The 20,792-nt window shown below is 31.4% G+C and overlaps 2 protein-coding genes across 2 annotated transcripts; both read right to left on the bottom strand.

The window, feature by feature from the left end:
* Nucleotides 1–19,440: 19,440 nt before the first annotated feature.
* LOC119689187 lies at nucleotides 19,441–19,774 on the bottom strand. Its single transcript, XM_038103957.1, has one exon. The coding sequence runs from the start codon at nucleotides 19,754–19,756 to the stop codon at nucleotides 19,511–19,513; it is 246 nt and encodes an 81-aa protein (XP_037959885.1). The 5' UTR covers nucleotides 19,757–19,774; the 3' UTR covers nucleotides 19,441–19,510.
* LOC119689188 lies at nucleotides 19,732–20,208 on the bottom strand. Its single transcript, XM_038103958.1, has 2 exons — nucleotides 20,001–20,208; nucleotides 19,732–19,934 (listed from the first exon to the last, which is right to left on the bottom strand). The coding sequence occupies exons 1-2, from the start codon at nucleotides 20,045–20,047 to the stop codon at nucleotides 19,835–19,837; spliced, it is 147 nt and encodes a 48-aa protein (XP_037959886.1). The 5' UTR covers nucleotides 20,048–20,208; the 3' UTR covers nucleotides 19,732–19,834.
* Nucleotides 20,209–20,792: the final 584 nt, after the last annotated feature.

Genomic DNA, 20,792 nt, shown 5'->3' on the forward strand with positions numbered 1-20,792 from the left:
ATTAAAATAACTGTTCTTCAGTTTTGTACTGAACATACTTCACGAAATAACAAAAATGGCCTAATTTGTTCAAACATAGAACGAATTGGCTCAAGAGTAAAATTAATTCCTTTATATTATTTAGAACGAACTATTATATGTATAAAATTAAAAAACAAATTTTAAAAAAAACTGTTAGATTTATTGTAGTGATTTAAAATGAGCATTTGGATTATATATTTAATAAAAAACAGAGCTTGTTAATAATATTTGAATAAGTTAATGATATCAATTGGAAAGAATTATTATGCGTTTAATATTTGTTTGGAATTAAGCTCAAAGAATTTAACTAACACACATACTTATGGAAATAACTTATTTTAAATAAATATTGCCAGTAATATTATTAAAACATGTTTCATTCTTCTATTTTTAATATTTGCATTGACATGTCAATTTTTAACGTGTATATTCAAAACAAACTGAACAATGGAAAAAAGTCAGTAGTCTATCGTTAATTGAAACAATAGTTAATAATATGTTTATCAAAATGCTTTGTTTAAAATATATTAAAATTCATGTACATTTTTTATTTTTTATTAACAGTTATTTTGACAGCAAAATGGGATATGTACTTTTAAGTGTTGCCAACACATCTCCAAAATAATATCGATTCTTGTTTTTAAGTTCTTATATATATAAAAGATTTTAAGTTTGCTTTACGAAATACGGAAAGTTAATAATAATATTAAAAATAGAAAATACATAAGAAATTTAATATGTTTGCTTAAATTTTTCGCAGATTAGTAATTTGTTTAACACATCGATGATTTTCTGATACGTATACAAATTCTTAAAATTTGCTAAGTACTTATTTTATTGCAATTTAACTCTTCAAATAATTTTATTTTTAAAGAAACTTGATAATAAACATCCATATTAAAAATGATAAATATTATATATTAATTTAATTTAAAAGATGTCTACGGCATAATTCAATCAACATCTTTTTTATTGAATATATTTATGGTAGATGCATTTTATTTATTACATTATTATTATATGGTATAAATAAATAAATAATAAATAAAATAAATAAAAAGATTTACAAATTTGTAATATTCCTACAACAAAGTTGTATGAAAAGTTGGTGTACTTTGAATTATAACTATTATAACAAACTATAAAATTAATACACATTAACCAATACACTGCCAATTCACTACTTAGTTAATAATTAATTAAAGACTTGATGGGATAAGAGCATTCCCTTTTCTGAATTTGGCAAATTACGTATATGTATGCAAATATTAAAGCGATGTAGACATTTTGTCTTAAATCAAGTTATTATTTTCTCTACTGTTTTTTTACTGATTAACCTATACATATTAAGTCTTATAAATATTTGTATATATATAATTATTCTATTTTTAACCTGCAAGTAAGTTTACAGCACATTTAAAAGTTCATAAATGTCCAACGAAACAATAGGCGTTTTCGGTGGTTCACAAGTGTGATAAAAAACGCACGCTGTCCTGTATTTGCTAAATGACATTGGCATCACTGTTACAATCTGCCAAATGTTCTGTTTTGGCAAATAGTAAATCTTGCATATGTGCACATAATACAAGCAAAACACATTCTGCATAAAAATATATATTTAATATTAATTGAAAATTAAAATGAATTTTTGACATATGGTTGCAATATTCGTTGAAATTTCCAATGAAAGTTCACAATAGTTCGCATATTGCATTGATAACACGTTTGTTTAGATAGAAAATAGAGTTGTTGCTTTGCATACATTTCGGCTATTATAACTTGCTATTTTCTGCTATACTTGCGAGCCACCGAAAACGCCTTATGAAACGTTGCAATTGCTTTTTTTTTTTAAACAAATTATTTATGTATGTATGTATGTATGGATATTTTTGAATAGCAAAGGTAATTCTTTTTAATGTATTTTGTGTTACTATAGGCCATTTGTTTTGTAAGCGTATCGCAAAAGAACAACATAAAATAAGCACTACAACTGATGGCAACTCTGGAAGAACTGGAAATTTTTTTAGGCTTATACATTGTGACCGAGAAGTTTTCGGAGGTTCTCATTTAAGATTCGCGCGCTGTATATTTTTCGATATTTTAAGTTTATGTAGTTTGGCAGCACTGTCCTTAATTACTATGCCAAAAATGAGCGCGATCTGTCAGACAGTTCGTTTACGGCAGCTGTTGAAACCAGTTCACCTCAGTAGTGCGTTGCGAAAAAAACAATGGAAAAAAATATTGAACAAAGAGTTTGCATCAAATTTTGTTTTTCGAACGAAATTTCGTGTGCAGAATCGTTGCGAATGCTACAAAAGGCTTATGGGGAATCAGTTTTATCGAAAACTCAAGTTTATGAGTGGTACAAAGCCTTTCAGGACTGTCGTACGACCGTCGAAGACATGCCGCGTTCTGGACGACCTTCGACCTCTACCACCGACGAAAACATTGAAAAGGCAAAGGAAATCGTGTTCAAAAATCCTCATGTGAGTGTTAGAGAGATAGCACGAGAGCTAGGCATCGGTCGTGAGATGGCTCGTTTGATTTTGGTGGACAATTTGTGTATGCGACGTGTCAACGCCCGGCTTGTTCCGATTCACCTCAATTTGTTCAACATTATCAACGATTTTAAGGCCAAACATTCAATAAATACCATCGAACAGCCACCGTATTCACCTGATCTTGCACCGTGTGACTTTTTCCTGTTTCCCAACCTCAAATTACCACTCAGAGGAACGCGTTTTGAATCCATAGAAGACGTAAAACAGAATTCGCAGAGGGAACTCAAAGCCATACCGGAAAGCGCCTATAAAAAATGTTTTGATGATTGGAAGAAACGTTGGCATTTGTGTATCGCTTCTAATGGAGCATATTTTGAAGGAGATAAAATAAATATTGATGAAGATTAAGAATTTTGCGTTTTATTTAAAATTTCCGGAAGCTTTTCGGTCACAATGTATATGCAAAACACGTAAAAAAATTTAAAGTTAGTGTTAAAAATAAATAATAATTCTTTGCAATTATAGGTAAAAATATTTTAGTTTTTGCAAGATTGTAAATAAATTTTATTAGGCTTTTTCAATGTTAACAGAAAAAAGTAGTAAATTAAAAAGAATTGTGTGTTATTTGTCAAATATTTGTTAACAGTTAACTGGAAATTTTGTACGTACTTCCAAAAACCGTTTGCGAATTCTTAGTGTTACCAACCATGCGATTTGAGCTGCGTATTACTTAAGCGGCTTCAAAAAAGTTGAATTAAATAAGCCAGCAGTGTTGTTGTTTCATATGTTATTTTTAAAATAAGCGATTTTCCTTTTATGATATGCTTACAAAAGAAAAGGCCTTATGTTATATGTATGTTATATTGTTATTTAAGCTCTGGATCATTAATTGATGTAATTTAAATTTCAAATTTATACACATTTGTTTCACACATGAACAAAATATAAAATGTGATTATCGACATTAATGCTATATTTTAATTGAGTAAATCTTTTATTCTATTAAGCGATACTATTCTAACAGTTTTACAAAAATTTTAAATAAATATCTAACATAAATTAGATATTGCTATTACGTATTTCAAATATACATTATTAACATACATATTTAATTGGATTATACATAAAAAAAGGATGGACAGACGGCACTATTTAAATGACACCGAAATCGACATTCACAATAGAAATATTTTGAAAAAAATGCTATTGAGAATCAAAGTCTATCACATAATTTCCTAAGCAAATTAAGTTATGCAGCGTCTTAACTTTGCTCATTTATAATGATAAATAAATTAAGCTTTCAAATTAAACCTAGCTTTTTCACTGTAAGAATCTTGATTAATCAGTTATTAACAGTGCTAATTTCTATGTCGAGCGCTGTGGCGTATTTTTGCGTTTCTGCACACCGTAACGTCGTATGTCTTTATCTCACGCAACTGCAAAATGTTTTCGGCACATAAATCAACTCAAACCTTTTCAAAATTTTATAAATGTGAATATTTAATATATATTTTAAATGCGTTCACTGAATTTAAAAACTTTGCAAGGCAATTTTTTTGTATAAACATAAAAGTATTGTAGATGCAACTTAAAAGTGGTTGTTGTCTAAGATTTGGCGTGACATTCAGATACATTTTTAAAGTAATCATGCCTCGCGAACGTGTTAAATATAAAACACAAATGATTTACTTCAATACGTACGAGAAGTTTTCTTCGAGTGTTGCTTATTTGAAACAACGATTTGTTTTACAAGATCAATGGATTCAATAACCTTTTACATTATTTGACTTATTCTATATATCATCAAAGTGTTAACGCCTTTCTCTTAGAATATGATAAGTTGACTCTGATAATTGAAATTCGATGGGTTTTACTTTATTGGATGTTATCAGCCTTATATCCTTTTAATAAATGAATCTTATTAATATTAATCTGTAGTTCTCATTGAAGATGATGTTTTACTATAAATATCTGAAAAAAAATGTTCTAAGATATTTTTAAAGTCATTAAAAAGCCGGTGGTATTATTTTTATTTTGTAAATTTTTTGATTATTATGCTTTGATTATAATTGATCGAAATGGCACAATATATTCTCATAATTTTTGTTATAAGGTTTTCAAATATATTTGTATATTCAACAGAAGAGACTTATACTTAATTATTGTTTTTTCTATGTAATAGTGATGAGCTGAGGTTGCTGGCAAGTTACCTAACATAACACCACAGCATACGTTACCATTTTAACAAAATAGATTTATCATATTTAGATGCTAATAGATGCTAAGATACAGTCTCTGTCAGGAGAAGTATAAAACTTCTGGCCACAGTCTTTGTGATTAGTTGACTTTGCTTGAGACCGGGGGAGGAGGCTTTTCTTAATTTGAAAAACGAAATATTTCGGGTTAAACATAGGTATAGTACATCAGGAACGTCTCCTGACGTTATCGTTGTCATATATTTTATTGATTGTAAAATTTATTTCTGGCGCCTTATAGATGGCGATTACTATGCTTACCAGAAAACAATTTAAAAGAAAACATCGTTATAGACAAGCAGTTTTTAGAAAACTTATCAATATAGAAATTGTATTTTAGATCGAAAAGGTTCTTAGGGAAAAAGATTTTTTAACTGCTTTGTTATTGTACGGAAATATAAAAATGGATTGATTGAGAATTACTTGTAGCTATATACATATTTCAAAAAAAAGATGGTTTTTTATTTCGTAGACTTGATTTTGCAGCAATCCTGTTTCCTAACATATAACAAATAGAATTTTTATCTAAGGTATTATATGCTTAGTTTACGCCATTGCCAGCTATGCATGTCCTTATAATGACCAGTACTATAAGATGTCCCATATAAAACTGAATGAATGATGTTGTATACCACACCTAATGTAAAGGTCTAATAAATATATTAAAATAAAAATTTCATCGAAACCTAAATCACAAGATCTTTACATTTACTTTCGATTTGGGAACCAAAAAAGGGGAAACCCTATTTGTTAAAAATAATTTCTACAAGAACCTTTTTTCAGAAATATTTATAAAAAAATAAAAATAAATTATTTCTTATAAACTTATAAAATCTTTTTGCACCCAATTAAATGGTAAGTACGACAGAGTTATTTCCTTAAGCGTAATCCGTTTCGTTTAGGAATATTTTGTAGTACATTGAAATCCTACTTACAGTAAATAAGAATTTATGAATAGTCAATATTTATTGGATGTTCATGAAAGGAAATATTGTACTGAAGTGTAGTAAATGAATTTCCCGTCAACGGAAATGCAATATATGAACTGCCAAGAACAAATTGATTACTGTCAGGGAAATAGCAGAGTATAGCCTTTCCACTATCCTTCAGGAAACTTTGTATTATTAATGGTAAAACGAAGATATCTATAAGCATGTCATGCCCATATAAGTTATATGTTGATATGAAAGTACTTTTATGCACACCATTCTCACCTTGAAAGACGATAAGCGTCAAATTATATTGTTAAAATCATACCAGCTTTAATGTACAGTGAATTCATTAAATGTACTACCTCAACATAAGTTGAGTTACTTACAACTAAAACATATTTTCCTTTATTATATTTCTATAAAAAAAATGAAAATGAAGAACACAGAATAGTCGAATCGAATATGGTATCGAAATTTAAGTCATCACCTAGATTATTCAAATCACTTCACACAGATAGAATAGAGTCAGATTGGTGAGGAGTTCCTTGAAGTTTCGTCGGCACAAAATTAAGCTATACGTTTGGATATAGTTTCCTCCATGGTGGGAGTGATGCTTATCTAACGCCTCCATTGATCTTTGGGATCACAACACTCGGCTGCAAAATGCAACATCATATACAACGATTTTAACTACAGCCATTACGAAACTCCCTATATGGAACCAACCTTTATTGATAAGTATGTTACAATCGAAGCTTTGAGCTCTGACCACGTAGTTCCATATTAACATCTCCGATCGGGCGTCACAAGCGAGACTCACTCACTACCAGTGATACTCCAAATTGTGCTCTATATTTGACGAAAACAAACGGAATGGAATAGAATTAAATATAAATACGTATTAGAAAAGCAGATAAAAGAAAGATATTGAAAATGACATAAGAACGATAAGAATAAGTAAATAGAGAATGAGGGAAGAAAAGAGATTAAAATTGACGAAAGTTCTTGAGGTAACTGTGGTTTAACATATAAATTATGTGGTAAAATGATTATTATGATATGGTTTCCAATATCTCCTTAACCTGGTTAAAAATCTCTTGACAGACTTATGTCACTTTAATTGCGCAAGAAGTAGATACATATAAATAAATATTTGTATTTTAGAGGGTTTTCGAATAATAAAGTAAGAAAGAAAGTACAAACACAAAAATTTTTATTTTAGTAAATAATTTATTTTAGTAAATAAAAACATTTCAACTTCTCAACACCCTAGCATCGAGGAACTATGTTATTCTTACGTGGGTACCGGGACACGAGGGGCATGAGGGCAATGAAATAGCAGACATATTAGCAAAGAAGGGTGCATGTACTCCTTTCATTGGGCCAGAGCCCTTCTGCGGGGTAACAAATAGCTTCACAAATAACTTATTATGTGAACGGGAGAAACAGCATCTACTTGAACACTGGAGAGCCCAAACAGGCATGCGACAGTCAAAAAGATTCATTGATCCTGAACACATCAAAGTTGATGCTATCATCAACCTTAGCAGAAATGATATCAAAATCTACACTGAACTTCTTACAGGACACTGTAGACTTGATTACCACATGAAGATTATAGGTGCGGTAGAAAGTGATTCCTGTCGACTCTGTCATGAGGAGAAGGAAATATCAGAACATGTTCTATGCAACTGCCCAGCGGTGGCAAGACGTAGACTCGATTACCTTGGTAGCGGGATCCTGGTCCCAAATCAAATAGATAAAATTAAGCCCACTGCAATTATAAGATTTATAAATAGTCTAAAATTGTCCTAGTTGGGCCTATAGGCGCACAATAGATCTTTTAGGTCGGGGTGCACAATTAGCCTATTTTAAATAATAATAATAATAAAAAATAAAAACATTACTTCGTGGAAAAAAGAGTACACTTAAAGATCAAATCGTCTTTGGATTTCATCTTCTCATTTTGAGACGAGACGCTAAATTTTCCATTATCTCTGCTTTTTATATTCATAAAAGTTAAATCGGTTTTTAAAACAAAAAAAAATTCTGGTCAGTACTGATTGCTTTCCCTTGATTGTTTCATTTAAACGGTCGACTTGTAAACAGTGTAGGACCGAATTAACCATTGCAACAGACTGAAGCAGCTAGTAATAGACAACTCTCTTCCGCGGTTGTCTATTCTTCTATTCTTCTGTAATAAACTAACACTTAACGCGGCATGTTTGCCGTCGATCCAGGCTTTGAAGTTGTTTATAGACGATCATAATCGCTTGTACTGGATATTATTCGATTTGGAGACGTTTCAGTAGTGTTTCATTGCTAGTAATTCGGTCAATTAAATTTCTCTGATTTTATGCATTTGGTATCAAGGTATGTGGTATCGAGGTTCTTTGCGTAGCTTTCTCTTTTAAAATTACTCCAAGCTGTCATGTGATTGAAACTTACAAAGTTTCATACGGATACTTTTTATATTAACCAACAGAAAAGTTGATGCGCAAAAGAGACTAGGGAGTGCATTGGGTGTAATTTAGGTTAGCAATACTTTGCTAATATATCAATTTTTAGATATGTTAAAATATTTTTTTATAATCAAGCACTTAACATTATATAAAAATGTATATTTCTCTGCAGATTCTACCTGATTATATATTGTGCCAAATAAAGTATTCTAGTATTCAATTGGCATTGGCTTAAATTAATGTACATTCCGATAAGTTTATCAGAATCGGTTTATCGGAATTGTATGATGCACACGAGCGTTGCATTTTAATCAATTCACAAAGAAACAATTTTGCTATGCATCAACGTTGTGGACTTTAGAGTCCACAAAAGATTATCATTATTAAGACCATTTTATTTCATTTGTCTTCGTTACTTTTAAGGTAAAGTAGTGCTTTGTACTATTAAAATCAAAATAGAATCGATACGTTAAGCAATAAAAAGGATTGTAGAATGGAATGAATGCCTCATATGTGACTTCCTTTTTTTGTGAGAAATGGTGTACATTTAAATGGATATGTGTTCCCTTTTTGGAAAATGGTTAGTGGTTATTGCGGCACACGTTCAGGTTTTTAAAATCAACTTTAATATGTCAGAAGCTTGAATATTAAATCAATGAAATGCGAAGGGATACTTCAGATACTCGTATAATAACAGCGCCGCCACACCCTTGCCTTAAATTTTAAAATTGATTATTTCAACAAATACTTTCACTTGTTTGGTTTAAATCGATGTGCTTTGCATAATCTAAAGCAAATATACCAAATCATTGTATCTTCAAAAAATTGGACACAACACGTGAACTTACACGTGAAATGGGTTCGTCTCCATGCATTTAAATGGAGTGAGACAAAGTTAGCAAACATAAAAGATAATGCCTGCGCAACGTTTATTATAAGATTGAAGTGATAAAATATTTGGTACTGACGTCAGTTTTAAGATAATACAATAACTATAATAATTTTTTAAAAATCTATTACTCTACTTTAAGCACATTATATTATTATAATATTATTATATTATATCACCTGATACTATACTTTATTATATGTACTGTACTATACTAAGTAAGAGACTACTTGTTTTCTTCGAAACAGAGTAAGATCTACGTTAAACGGACGTTGTCACAAATAAACAGTTTCCTTAACCTTACTAATCCCCAGTTTACATGTTTATACAAAATTCATCTTTTTAAATGGATTATTATCTTAATTTGACGAATTAAATATGTTCTTTCTTATATTGAAAAGAACTTTGAGTTATGTCAAAACTTCTTATATTTGTAAGGGCCATGTTATATAAAATGTCATGGGCCCATCATTCGCAAAATTGTTGTTGTTTTCAATGCAAATTGTTAAATTGAGAGTGAGAGAGAACACAATATGTCGGTTTAAATTTGGTCATGAGAGCCGAGGCTATCTGTGCCTTGTCACTTAGGCAATAGTAATAAATATTAACATTTGTGTCTTTTAGAAGAAAATTATTCAATTTCTGTGACAGTCTGCATAACATGCATTTTCGTCAAAGCTCAAAATATATAATATTTTGATTAAATGTATAATTAAAATATATACATAACATAGTCCTAAAAAGTTTAAAAAATAATTAAAAAAATCCCTTTTTTAAGATAAAGTTCTCATTATCTGCAAAAACGTTAATCTGACTTATTAAAGCAATAAAACTCTTGTGACCCATTGGTAATGACAACAACAGGATTTAAAGCAGTTAGTGCTATAAAAAAGACATTAAAGGAGCAAATCAGGATCAACAAAAAAATAATTCTTAATTGCTCGAATTTGATAAATATATTGGTCTTAAGTGTAGCTTAAGTAAAATTCAGGTTTAAAATAATTTTCATGAAAATTTTTACACTATTTACTGCATTGAGTGGATTAATATTTCATTCATGTTTTGATGGTGTTGATAAGATGATCAAACCAATATATACAAAATATTTTTCTTCTACAATTTTTTGGTATTTTCTATTTTATATATTTACATGGGTACTGTATACTTAATGTCAGAATGGAGTACTGAACAATGAAAGTAAGAAAACTATATTTAATTTCTAATTTATTGTCCATTCCAATTCAAATGCTATATTACTTGTCAAAATCTATTATCTATCCCTTTCTACTAATACACAACCAAACAGAGTTTATGTATACGAACTTTCAAAGTGCAGAATTCATCACGTCTAATAGGCATCAAAACTAATCTTCAAAACTGACTCAAATATGACATGGGTCATGGAGAGTACTTACGAAGTAAGACATATTCTTTGTTAAATTGTTATTTTAGCATCCATTAAAGCCAACTAAGAGAACCAAAGATAATAAAATAGTGGAAAGTGGTATTTATTAACTCTATCAGTGCTTAGCACTCAAGTGTTTCTCCGATGTTACTAATATACCATTACAAAGATCCGTTCAAACATGCTTGGAGGGGTAATTTAATTAGAGCCTCTACGATTGTTTACGTTGTCAAATAATCGATTATAGAATTGTCTAAGTAAATAATAGCTTAAAATTAATAGCTTAAATAGGACTATTTGTCGTGCATGAAGTAATTGGTTTGAAAGTTACTTGAGGAACTCAATATTAACAATAAAGTTTTTAATGGAGAAACCTGCTAATACCATATATATAATAATACAATATATGTTTATAATTCGTTTAATATAATTTAACAAATAATAAAATAACTTTTATCATCTTTAAGTTTTATATGGAATTACTGACATTTTAATCAAGTCAATAAGTAAGAACTCACATCAACATCTGAGGACTCTCTTCATATTTTTTATGGAAACATTGAAACATTACAAAATAGTCGACAAATGAAAGTTATTAACATAAAAACGAATGTAATTAAACCTTAAAGAAATGCGACTGCGAGGCACTAAATGCGCCTGATGGCATCAATAACAGAAGTAATGTCGTCCGCGCCGCATTTCATTTCACTTTTGAACGCAAAAAACTGAGCAAACTCGTATTTTCTACAAATTAATTGCGATACTTTCAGATTCGGTGAGGCAAGTAAAGTTGAAATTATGCGTCAATAATTGGCACCAAATTAAAACAAAAACGAAAACATAAGGCGTCCGTTATTAAGTTAACTACCCGTATTATTAAAAAGCCCATAAATTCCGAACAGTAGAACTTTCATAATTCCTTTTTCGAAACAAACAACCCCCTTAGTCGCAGTCGCTGATTTCCATCCGTACGAGAGTTCCATTCATTTCAGTTGAAGTCTTGACAGTGTTCTTTCCTTATAATTTTTATCTGTAAGTCACATAATTTTCATGTCTCGTGATTTAATCTTAACTACATCAATATGCCTTGTAATCCTATAGAGAATTTTCATCGTGAATATGTCAGTGTGAGGAGAATACATTTTAATAATATTGTATATGAAATACTTTTCGGAATAAATAATTAGATCTTTTAAAACTTATGATTAGTATTTTATTAGCTTGAATTTATTATTGAATTCATTAGTTTGGTTTCTTGAATTCTTGAAGCATTTTGATTTTCGAAATTTAATTGCCAATAAAATATTTAAACTTCTCCTCGGTTATCACTACCTCCTAGACAAAAAATCAATATCTTTTTATTTTAATCCATTCGTACGATAGACAATATGGTTAGACGCCTTTTAACAAGTTTTACAATAATAGATAAGAACAAGGATAGTATAAATTATTGTTGTTTGTAGTTGATGAACGGAGTTCCCTTACTCAGTTGTATATGCGAACTTGGTATCTAAGGCCACTGCCCTAAATGCTAAATCCACTGCCATAAATTAATTTTGATCCTGTAATGCCGAATTTTTAAATTGCAAAATCATATATAGAGCCCGCCTTGAGGCGGGGTTGGGCATTGGAGGGTTAAGCGGATGTCATCGTATTTGCCTGCGACTGAGGTTATCTTTAGCAATGATAAGATAATGCTTCGATAACAGTCGTTGGTACTGAAAAATTTTAATGTCTTTTTAAGTATGTAAATTGCTGAACTATTAATATGAAGATATTTTTTTACAGAGGCTTGGAATATTATTTTGAGGGTTTCAAATGACAAGAGTATTTTGTACAACAATAAAAAGATAGTTCGTATTGCATATTAAGCTTGTACTTGAAACTTACTTAAGTCACTCAATAAATAAATGTTTAGTAAATCTTTGTGTCTACTATTTACTACTATTACTACTATTTATTTACTATTAACTATATTTAAAATTGACTTAAGGTCCAATTTAAAAAAATATTGAACTCACAGAATGGAGACAGGTTTTAGTAAAATTTTCTACCTAATACTGTTATTAACCTAGTATTTACAATATTTAAAATTAACATAGAATCCTCTTAAGAAGTCCATTAAATTTACGCAATGAAGATATGCTTAAGTAAATCTCTTTGTCTTATACTATAATACTATATAGCTTTAAAAAAGCTATATAAAAGACATTAAAAAAATGTCTGAAGGAAATATTTCTGCATGGATGGAGCATAAATTTGTTTCGTTGTATGATTACTAAACCATCATACATCACGGTACTATATTAATTTTTCCAGAATTCTACTTTGCTACTGAATAAAAATACGAGAGGTATTTGGAGACAGGAAATATTTTATATATATTATTTTTTTTCATTATACAACGATATCCCAATGTCCTATATTTCACTATATAATATATTGCATTAATATATTAAAAATGTCCACTTACATTGTGACCGAAAAGTTTTCGGAGGTTCTCATTTAAAATTCGCGCGCTGTATATTTTTCGATATTTTAAGTTTATGTAGTTTGGCAGCACTGTCCTTAATTACTATGCCAAAAATGAGCGCGATCTGTCAGACAGTTCGTTTACGGCAGCTGTTGAAACCAGTTCACCTCAGTAGTGCGTTGCGAAAAAAACAATGGAAAAAAATATTGAACAAAGAGTTTGCATCAAATTTTGTGTTTCGAACGAAATTTCGTGTGCAGAATCGTTGCGAATGCTACAAAAGGCTTATGGGGAATCAGTTTTATCGAAAACTCAAGTTTATGAGTGGTACAAAGCCTTTCAGGACGGTCGTACGACCGTCGAAGACATGCCGCGTTCTGGACGACCTTCGACCTCTACCACCGACGAAAACATTGAAAAGGCAAAGGAAATCGTGTTCCAAAATCCTCATGTGAGTGTTAGAGAGATAGCACGAGAGCTAGGCATCGGTCGTGAGATGGCTCGTTTGATTTTGGTGGACAATTTGTGTATGGACGGTCAACGCACGGATTGTTCCGATTCACCTCAACCGAGCCAACATTATCAACGATTTTAAGGCCAAACATTCAATAAATACCATCGAACAGCCACCGTATTCACCTGATCTTGCACCGTGTGACTTTTTCCTGTTTCCCAAACTCAAATTACCACTCAGAGGAACGCGTTTTGAATCCATAGAAGACGTAAAACAGAATTCGCAGAGGGAACTCAAAGCCATACCGGAAAGCGCCTATAAAAAATGTTTTGATGATTGGAAGAAACGTTGGCATTTGTGTATCGCTTCTAATGGAGCATATTTTGAAGGAGATAAAATAAATATTGATGAAGATTAAGAATTTTGCGTTTTATTTAAAATTTCCGGAAGCTTTTCGGTCACAATGTATACTGTATTTTATCTTTGATGATAATTTTCGTCTTCCTCAAACCTAACTTTCAAATTTGGAAACTAAGTATAGTCAGTGGAAATCAACACTTGTTAAATAAAAGGAATAATCAATCCAATCGAAACTCAATTTGTAAATTTCTACCAGCAACTATAACATTCACTTTATTAACATTCAGTAAGTCAGCACTCACCAAAAAAATAAGAAGGAATGATCATTATCCTTCGAGCTGATAGTGCAGCCTTCATCTTATCTTCTTCGCTGCTCTTTTACTTTGTTAAAACCAATGTTTCAATTGATTATTGGTCTCTGGTCTTTAGTCTATATTTCGGATCCGACTCTACGCAAAAAGTCTACCTTACTTACCATAAACTGTTTTAACTCTTAGAAATGTTTCCAAAGAGTTTTCTAATGCCAAAATCTTAATACAATGTTTATTAAAGCCGGTAAAGGAAAATGGTAACTGATATAGCAATCTCTACAACTTTGATCTGATGAACATCCGGTACCATTTCAGAAATTTAATTGGTGTTTTCATCAGAGTTCACAGTTTGTGGCCTTCAGAACATCAACCATTCATATACTTTTTACTGTCTATGATGATCCATTATAGTTCAGGGACTAGGTTCATTTAATTGGGACTTAATATCAATTGTGCATGATTTTTAAAATATAAAACGCTAATCACAACATAATATTTATTTCCCTGTATGTTCAGAAGCACTTGAAGTTGGCCCATGAAAGAAAATTTTAAAAAGAATTTTGATTGCCATCTTCATATTTTAAAGCGTTGTTTTTAATATCGAAAAAATAATTTCTCTATAAAGCGTCTGATTTATGCTAGGTCGCAAAACTTTTTGAACATCCCGTGTATGAAGCAGTGGTGTCAATCGGGAACAGAGTAATATACTAAGACCCTATTATATATTTTCTTGATTTTGTAATATTAAAAAGCTTAAATGAAAAAGCTTTAAGAAAAATAAGGTTTTTAGAAAGATAGTAAGTACAGTTTATCAGACTGTTCATCAATGAAGACGAGAGACCTATTAAAGTATCTAAATTCAACGGGATGGATTTAGTCTCTAATCTTCTATATTAGGGGTTCTTGCGAAGAATGTGGTAAGATCGCTAATTGAGGTACATGGAAGTTAACGAATGGCCTACTAATACATCCACTCAACCAACTAACGTCTCTAAATTTAGCAAATGTAGTTATTTATGAGGTGATATTACGCATAAACGTCCTACTTCCAAGTAAATATAAGTTTTGCAGTTCACATCACCATAATCCAATAATAAGACGAGGATAAGAAAGTAAGTCTATTCATCTTCGGATGTCTTAAATTAAAAAAAAAATAATAATATTTAAAAATGTTTAAACTCTTCAAATCTAATCGCTTTGTTTTCTCCGTGTACTGAAAACAGACACACACTCGCGCAAACACTCACACAAACACAGGCAAATATTAATCCCCTCGCTTCCGCGCCATCAACAGCAAATATATTAGCTTAATATATTGTACATTTGCTCTTAAGTAATTGGGTACACTTTTTGATTTAAATGCAATAATGCTCAAAAATACTCTTGGCCACAAGTATCATGTTGGCCTTGCGATAACTCGTCGTCAGCAGGGGTCAAGTGCTGGAATTGATGTTTCGATTATGATTTATCGTCACTTATTTCAGATTTCAGATTGCAAGTCATGCTGCCTGGGTGTATTGTGCTATTTTGTACGACCGCATGTGGATGTGTGCGAGTGAGTCAGAGAGTGTGCGTTGTGTTAATGCGTTTGATGTCCCTTTGAGTGCATAACAGTAAAACAAAAACTAAATTAAATGTAATAGCTCAGGGTTTAGGGCGGAATTACACAAGCGGTTGATAGGCACACTGTCATAATCATTAACATCATGCAAACGGTTTCGCAATCTTCTTGGGATGTTCCATGTACCGCCCACATATGTTTCCTGTAACATCTTGTTACGGTTATGTTTCCGGATGTAATAATCATGTTTTGAGCTTGTAATGTGGCAGCATTTCGCAATTCAAGCTCAAAGGATAGAGCTATAGAGCTATAGAGCTGAAGGCTCAGGTCGAAAATTGTTCAAATGGGGTGAGTTCGGGAGATGAGAAACGAAGAAACGAAGATGAAGGGGATGTTATGGCTTACTTGAGATGTGGGTTGCTTTTCGTCTGTTTTAAATGAAAGTGAGTTATGCCACTTTTAAATTGTTTTGAAGTAAAATGTGTGATAATTTAATGACTGCTGACGCCTGCTGAATCACAGTGCGGATTGAAAGAGATTTAATTTAGTGGAATAATAAAAATAAAAGGCAGCACATAAATGTGACTCGAATAGCTTCGAAATATTTAAAATTTTTTACCATTTCAACATTTTACCACATTATAATAACGATGAAAAGAGTAATCGCGGCTGATATGTTAACAACGTCTTCATTAGTTTCATCTAAGAGTAAATATACTCGTACCTATATAAATTTATTATAATGAATGAGAATAATACATACAGGAATAATTTTTTAAGTACTCTATAACCATGTAAATTATTTAAACGTTTCCTTACGTACTAATGGATTTCAAATCAGAATCTTTGGAAAGGTCTATTTTCATTAAATAGAAAGTTTATGTAGGAAATTATTATATTAGTAAATTATCAAATCTGTCCCAGCTGTGGAGAAGGCGATAAGAGTGTCTCTCATCTGCTATGTTTTTGCCAAGCTCAGGACCTGACACTGAATAGCAACTAAAGTTTCTATCTACCATTGAAACTTAAACATATAGGTTTTATTAGACTATAAACAAATAAAATAAATTTTTTAATTATTTATAATTATTTTTTCTTCTTAGTAGAATACCGTCCATTTAAATTGTTTAATTAACAGTAGACTTCCTAAAGAGTCTGTAATTTGCGAATATTTTGACTAATTTAATGGAGTACTTTCCAAATCTTCACTCAAAAAGTGGAATATAAATGATCAGAGTTATGGAATCGTCGTAAGAGGTGCTTTGACGAAATATTCATTGCAACTAATATCGGCGATATAATGCTATTTAAACATCCATCTTTTAGGTGGCTTTGGACACCTAATGCTAGAACTAGTCACTTAAAAAACGAAAGAATAGCTGCTTAGTAATAGGTATATTTGTTAATGTATACGATTTATATATCCTAGACAGACACGTAGCATGTTTAAAGCAGTATCTTTTTAAATATAAACATGACGACAATTTTTTTAATCTGCACTGCAAGAACGCATTGAAGTGCACAAATCGTACTTCAAATACGACGTTGGTACTTACTTTCAGGGCATCAATAAACAACGGAAGTTTGATATGGTATAAATTATGAAAAAATTTAGCATAAACAGTCATTCACACAGAAATGGTAATATAACCAAATAATAAACAAGAATTGTGTATGAACCACGAGATATACAGCCATATATTAAGGTAGACAAAAAGACATCAGGCTCACAGACACCGAGACACCGATATATAGATAGACATATGAACATATATATATATAGACTCAGGAATGTATCTACTCTTATCTGATTTGACAAAAAATAGTAACGTGGAATGACTTATAGATAGATAAATAAATGATGGATAAACCCATAGCAAAGAGGTAGCAGATATACAGACATACTGAAACCAATATCAGCAATAAAACGATATATAAGATATATCTCATCGATTAAAAAGTCACTGATGATATAACCCTTTAAAACACCGCTTAACTTTCGAACGAATTCTGCACTGATCATGGTTGTATATATTATTAGATACACTGCGACTTATAAGACCTAAAGTACTACGATCATGAGTGCTTCAAGTAATACTTTGTTGATTTTTATCTTAAGGACCATATGCTGTTCCAACATGAAACGAGGAATATTAGAAAATGTGATTGGGATCGTGCACACAATCGTCAATCCAAAACAATAGATGTGCTCATCGTCTGATAGGTAATGTTTAGCTTACATATGGTATTTGCAGATCATACCATTAGAGAGTTTATGAGAATAGAATGGTTTAAAAAGAGCAGCAACTGTATATGCTCATGAATGATTGAAAAACGTGATTGAATTTAACAGCCTCCTATAAATGTTGGCATAGCAACAGGAGGATGCAGTCATCGGTACGATGAAGACAATAACGTATTAAAGTCAGCAACTAACTTGGACTTTCAATGCTGTACTTCTGATTGAAAAAAAATAAAATAATATATATGCAGAGATGCAAATAAACACATAAATAAAGATTTTGAAAACAGGCTTGCTTAAATACTTATAGATAGACACCCCGACCTGTAGCTATGCTAATGAACGGAGAGATTTGTAGTCTAGGCAAGCAGACTTAAAGGAGACAAGTAAATAGGTTTACCAGAAGATTATAACCGTCCGAATCGAAGTAATTAGTTTAGTTTAGAATTAGTCTTGCACTGACTTTGGGTTTCTATGCTTTGTTTGTTATTATATTAAATATAAAAAAAAATGGTAGAAAGGCAAACAGCTATATAAGAAACAGATAAGAAGCAAGGTACATGGAACGATAAGCAGCTATACAAACAGACGTGTTCCAAGCAGACAGTTGGACTGCGCTTAACCGAATACATGTACTTTATTGGGTATACCATGTCTCCTTGAATGCTTTTCGGCAACCTTTTCACACTGTTCATGTCAAAAATGATAAAAAAATCATTCGGAAAGTGAAATACCTCTGCGGTTTTTATATCATAACTGTTAAGAGTGTATTTCATTAAATCTAAGATGATTTGGTATGATTTGAATCTTTGGTGAACGTTCGCGAAAAGCAGTTATGCGTGTACACTGTTTTTTTATTTTTTTGATAATGAGATGCAAAATACTCGTTTGTCTCTATTATGCATATATTAACAAAATTGTTGGATTGTTGGATTGTTGGATTGCCGGATAGACGGATAGTCGGTTTGCCGGATTGCCGGATTGTCGTGAAGTCTTATGAGTTTTATACCGGATTCGTGGCAGTAGCGAATTCGAAAGCAACAATTAATGATGAAATATGTGCGACATGTGGAATAATTTAATTTGCAGAGAACTAATAAACAAATACCTAATGTACCGCGAACAAAATTGGCAAGTAAGCACGAACAGATATCGGCATTCGTTGCAAGCAGGGCGATGACGTGTGGTGGCTTCCCACACTGCGTGTGGAAAACTTATTTAAGCGTTTACAGTGACAAATTTTTCACAATTCCATTTCGGCTTAGCAAATATTTGCCACGTGACAACGGCTACATACTGCGTGCAAGACGATTTCGTAGAATGAAACAACTTTGATTATTATTTATTTGTATTTTTTTTTATGGTTTTTTTGTGGGTTATATTATATTTTGCATTATCAAAGTACTGGAAATACTTTTGGTAATTCAGTGAGCGTATTGACTAAACAGGCGACACGTATTAACGTATTTGCCGGACGTAATCCGAGCATTCGGAAGTTTCAGGCATAGCAACCCAACCGCAAGTCAATAGTCACGCAACTAAAAATACATAGAAAAGTCTATTTTCTGCTGGAATTCTGGTTAATAGAAATGAACTGATTTATTGGACTGACAATTTTCTAATAATTAACGAACAAGAAGCTCTTTAGCAGAAGTGGAGACTGTTGAACTGCTCTCGTTTATTGTTGACCATTTCATTGTACTTCCACATGGATGAATTGCTTGATTGTTGCGGTGCTGCCGAGGGTAAAGTGAGGTTGGTTTTCAAATAGAAATCGTTACGATTTACTGGACTGGAGGACAGGGCTATTTTGTTGTAATTCGTGTTGCGCATGGGACTTATATCTTTAGTGATTGTAGCCTTTTGAGCTGAACGATGTTTGTGAACCATTTCGATGCTTTTGTTGTGTCGCAAATTAATTCGAAAAATTTGTTACTCAGTTCAAATTTCCTAGTTGGATGATTATAGTCAGGGAACGTTTTGTATGAGCGTTAACACTGCAAACTCAAGACGATTACCGCAGTTACTGGTTCTGGAACCTTTTTTTGATGATAAGTGTTTGGATAAACTACAAAAAAAAAAAAAATACGTTATTAATACTTTTCATTTTTCACAATAGGTAATGTCACCTCACCTTAAATTGGCTAATAATTTTGCTTTTGTGTCCGCCCGGTTATTCATTGACACATGTGTTGATGCTGCTTTCTAGAAATTTATCGAACTTTATTATTCAATTTAGTATCAAAATTATGTTTTTATTTTAATTTGCTTAAAAATGTTTTAAGTGATCTCTACTGATTATTTGATCTTTGCTTTGCGAAGATTTTATAACAAGTGTTCGATTTTGTTGTGCTCAACTGGCATTTTATACGACTGGTCGGATCATGCAAATATGTCGTGGTAAAGTCTGAAAATCAAAATTTTAAAACTTGTTTTTGTTGATGTTTTTTAAACATCAACTAATTAATTAGTTTGGAATACGTAAAAGATTCATATCGCATCAGCTTTGTTTTTCGCTTTTCGTACATGCCCAGACTCACGCAAGTTATGTATATCAAGTTTAAGTTGGCTTTCTGCGTAATATCTCATTTAAATTTGATCGACTTTTATTTATGTGGACCAAAAACTTTTCCCAAACATTTCATAGTCTTTTTCTAAGAACTTTGTTCGATATGACGCACCATGGAACTACCTCGAACTACTAGTTGGATGACCTCATATAAAATAAAAACAAACTATATATGTTATTATGGCACAATACACTATATCATATTATATTAATAATAGTCAGATAAACAGACAAATAATACTATATCATAAATTGTATTATCTCCTTAAACAGACAGTCAGACAGTACCTAAACAAATAATATTATATCATATTAGAATATTATACATTATCTCCTACACATTATAGTATATCATAA

This window comes from Teleopsis dalmanni, chromosome X, assembly GCF_002237135.1.
Source record: "Teleopsis dalmanni isolate 2A chromosome X, ASM223713v2, whole genome shotgun sequence".
Lineage (NCBI taxonomy): Eukaryota > Metazoa > Arthropoda > Insecta > Diptera > Diopsidae > Teleopsis > Teleopsis dalmanni.

Bases quoted from the DNA above. Each gene is read 5' to 3' on its own strand.
- LOC119689187 (XM_038103957.1), bottom strand. From the start codon at position 19,756: ATGGTTCACAAACATCGTTCAGCTCAAAAGGCTACAATCACTAAAGAT.
- LOC119689188 (XM_038103958.1), bottom strand. From the start codon at position 20,047: ATGAATAACCGGGCGGACACAAAAGCAAAATTATTAGCCAATTTAAG. The intron at 19,935-20,000 runs GTGAGGTGACAT...TTTTTTTTGTAG, and splicing joins AAATTATTAGCCAATTTAAG to TTTATCCAAACACTTATCAT.